Source organism: Otolemur garnettii, unplaced genomic scaffold, assembly GCF_000181295.1.
Source record: "Otolemur garnettii isolate 467f Iridium unplaced genomic scaffold, OtoGar3 scaffold00028, whole genome shotgun sequence".
Taxonomy (NCBI): domain Eukaryota; kingdom Metazoa; phylum Chordata; class Mammalia; order Primates; family Galagidae; genus Otolemur; species Otolemur garnettii.
In genome coordinates, this window is record NW_003852423.1 from 5,941,582 (window position 1) to 5,943,337 (window position 1,756).

A 1,756-nucleotide genomic window follows, 5' to 3' on the forward strand; every position below is an offset into this window, starting at 1 on the left:
GCCTGTAGTCCCAGCTACTTGGGAGGCTGAGGCAGGAGACTTGCTTGAGCCTAGAAGTTGGAGGTTGCTGTGAGGTGTGATGCCATGGCACTCTACCCAGGGGGATAGCTTGAGGCTCTGTCTCAAAATAAATAAAGAAAGGTGGTGTCTACCACTCAGTGGGTAGAGCACCAGCCCCATATACCAAGGGTGGTGGGTTCAAACCTGGCCCGGGTCAAACTGCAAAAATAGCCAGGTGTTGTGGAGGGCGACTGTAGTCCCGGCTACTCATGAGGGTGAAGCAAGAGAATCGCCTAAGCCTAGGAGTTGGAGGTTGCTGTGAGTTGTATGACGCCACAGCACTCTACTGAGGGCAACAAAGTAAAAAAAAAAAAAAAAAAAAAAATATATATATATATATTTATAAATAGCATATATTTTCTCATATGCAATTTTTTTCCATATTTGTATAATATGAAGAGACAGGAATACCCTTCGATAGGTTTATATAGTTCTCCTGGTCAAATATGTGTGACAGTGTGAGAGTGTGTGTGTACATAGTAGCTGGGACCTCAGGCTCCTGCCACAATATCCAGCTGTTTTTAGAGATGGCATCTCACTTTTGCTCAGGCTGGTCTTCAACTCCTAAGATCAAGCAATCCATCTGCGTTGGCATCCCAGAGTGCTGGAATTACAAGCATGAGCCACCATGCCCGGCTTTATCTTCTGATTAGTCAAAATCTTACACGCATTTCTGGTGGATTTCATAGTTTAGCTTAGGAAACAAAATCTTACTGAGTTGGTCTGCCCATGTAGATGCCAGGTGTAGGTGTGTGTGCTCTCTTGGTGATAGAATAATCCACACGAATTCTTCTGCCATCCAGCTCCATTCCATTTGCCCTTTCCATAGCCTATAATGGAGAACAGGCACAGAAAGTCATGCATAATTCACTATCCCTGATGTAATAATAATAAAATTAAGCACAAAATACTTGTAATCTAAATAAACTCCCAATTTTGAAAAACCAATGTAACTTGTATAACAAAGTAACTTTGTAGAGATACTTCTAGACTTCAACACTATTTAGAACACATTTTAATTTACTCAGCCTAAACTGTAGTTAAACTTTCCTCTAAGTAATTTTCCAACTATAGCTCAGTTCCCACTACCCACTCTAAGAGACCAACATGGGAAAATGGAGGTGAGAAGTCTTACCAAACTAAACATTTTGTAGGATGCCCAGGTAGGCTGCTATTTCACACTTCGTAGTCTCTGGCCATTTCACTTAGAAAGACAGACTTCAAAATATTTGAAAAGGTGAGGCTAAGCTTTATATAAGTTATTTTTTTTGTTGTTAATTGAGTAGAGTACCATGGTGTCACAGCTCACACAATTTCAATCTTTTGGGGCCAAGTGGTCCTCTTGCCTCTACTTCCCAAGCACCTAAGACTACAAGGCACCTGCCATAATGCCTAGTTATTTTTAGAGATAGGGTCTTGCTCTTGCTCAGGCTGGTCTCCAACTCCTAAGCTCAAGCAATCTACTTGACTCAGCCTCCCAGAATGATAGGATTACAAGAGAGAGTGCCACTGTGCCTGGCCTACAGGTTGCATTTGTAACCTGCCTACATCTTGTTATTCAGCATACAGTCCAGTATAATGATGAGATTGTGAGCAGCCAAGAAAAAAAGGATATAAACAAACACAAACACATATTATGCTAATGCCATTCAGCCTTTGAGAGGGTATTTGTACGGACAGAATTTTTTTTTTTTTT

General features: G+C 41.2%; 1 protein-coding gene across 4 annotated transcripts in view; it reads right to left on the reverse strand.

The window, feature by feature from the left end:
* The window catches only part of TRA2A (transformer 2 alpha homolog), a 32,084-nt gene that overhangs the window by 4,371 nt on the left and 25,957 nt on the right, over window positions 1-1,756 (reverse strand). For all 4 annotated transcript variants that reach the window (XM_012804380.2, XM_023512429.1, XM_023512428.1 and 1 more), the window contains one exon: window positions 775-890. In XM_012804380.2, the coding sequence (XP_012659834.1) occupies window positions 775-890 (116 nt within the window). The remainder of the gene's footprint in view (window positions 1-774; window positions 891-1,756) is intronic.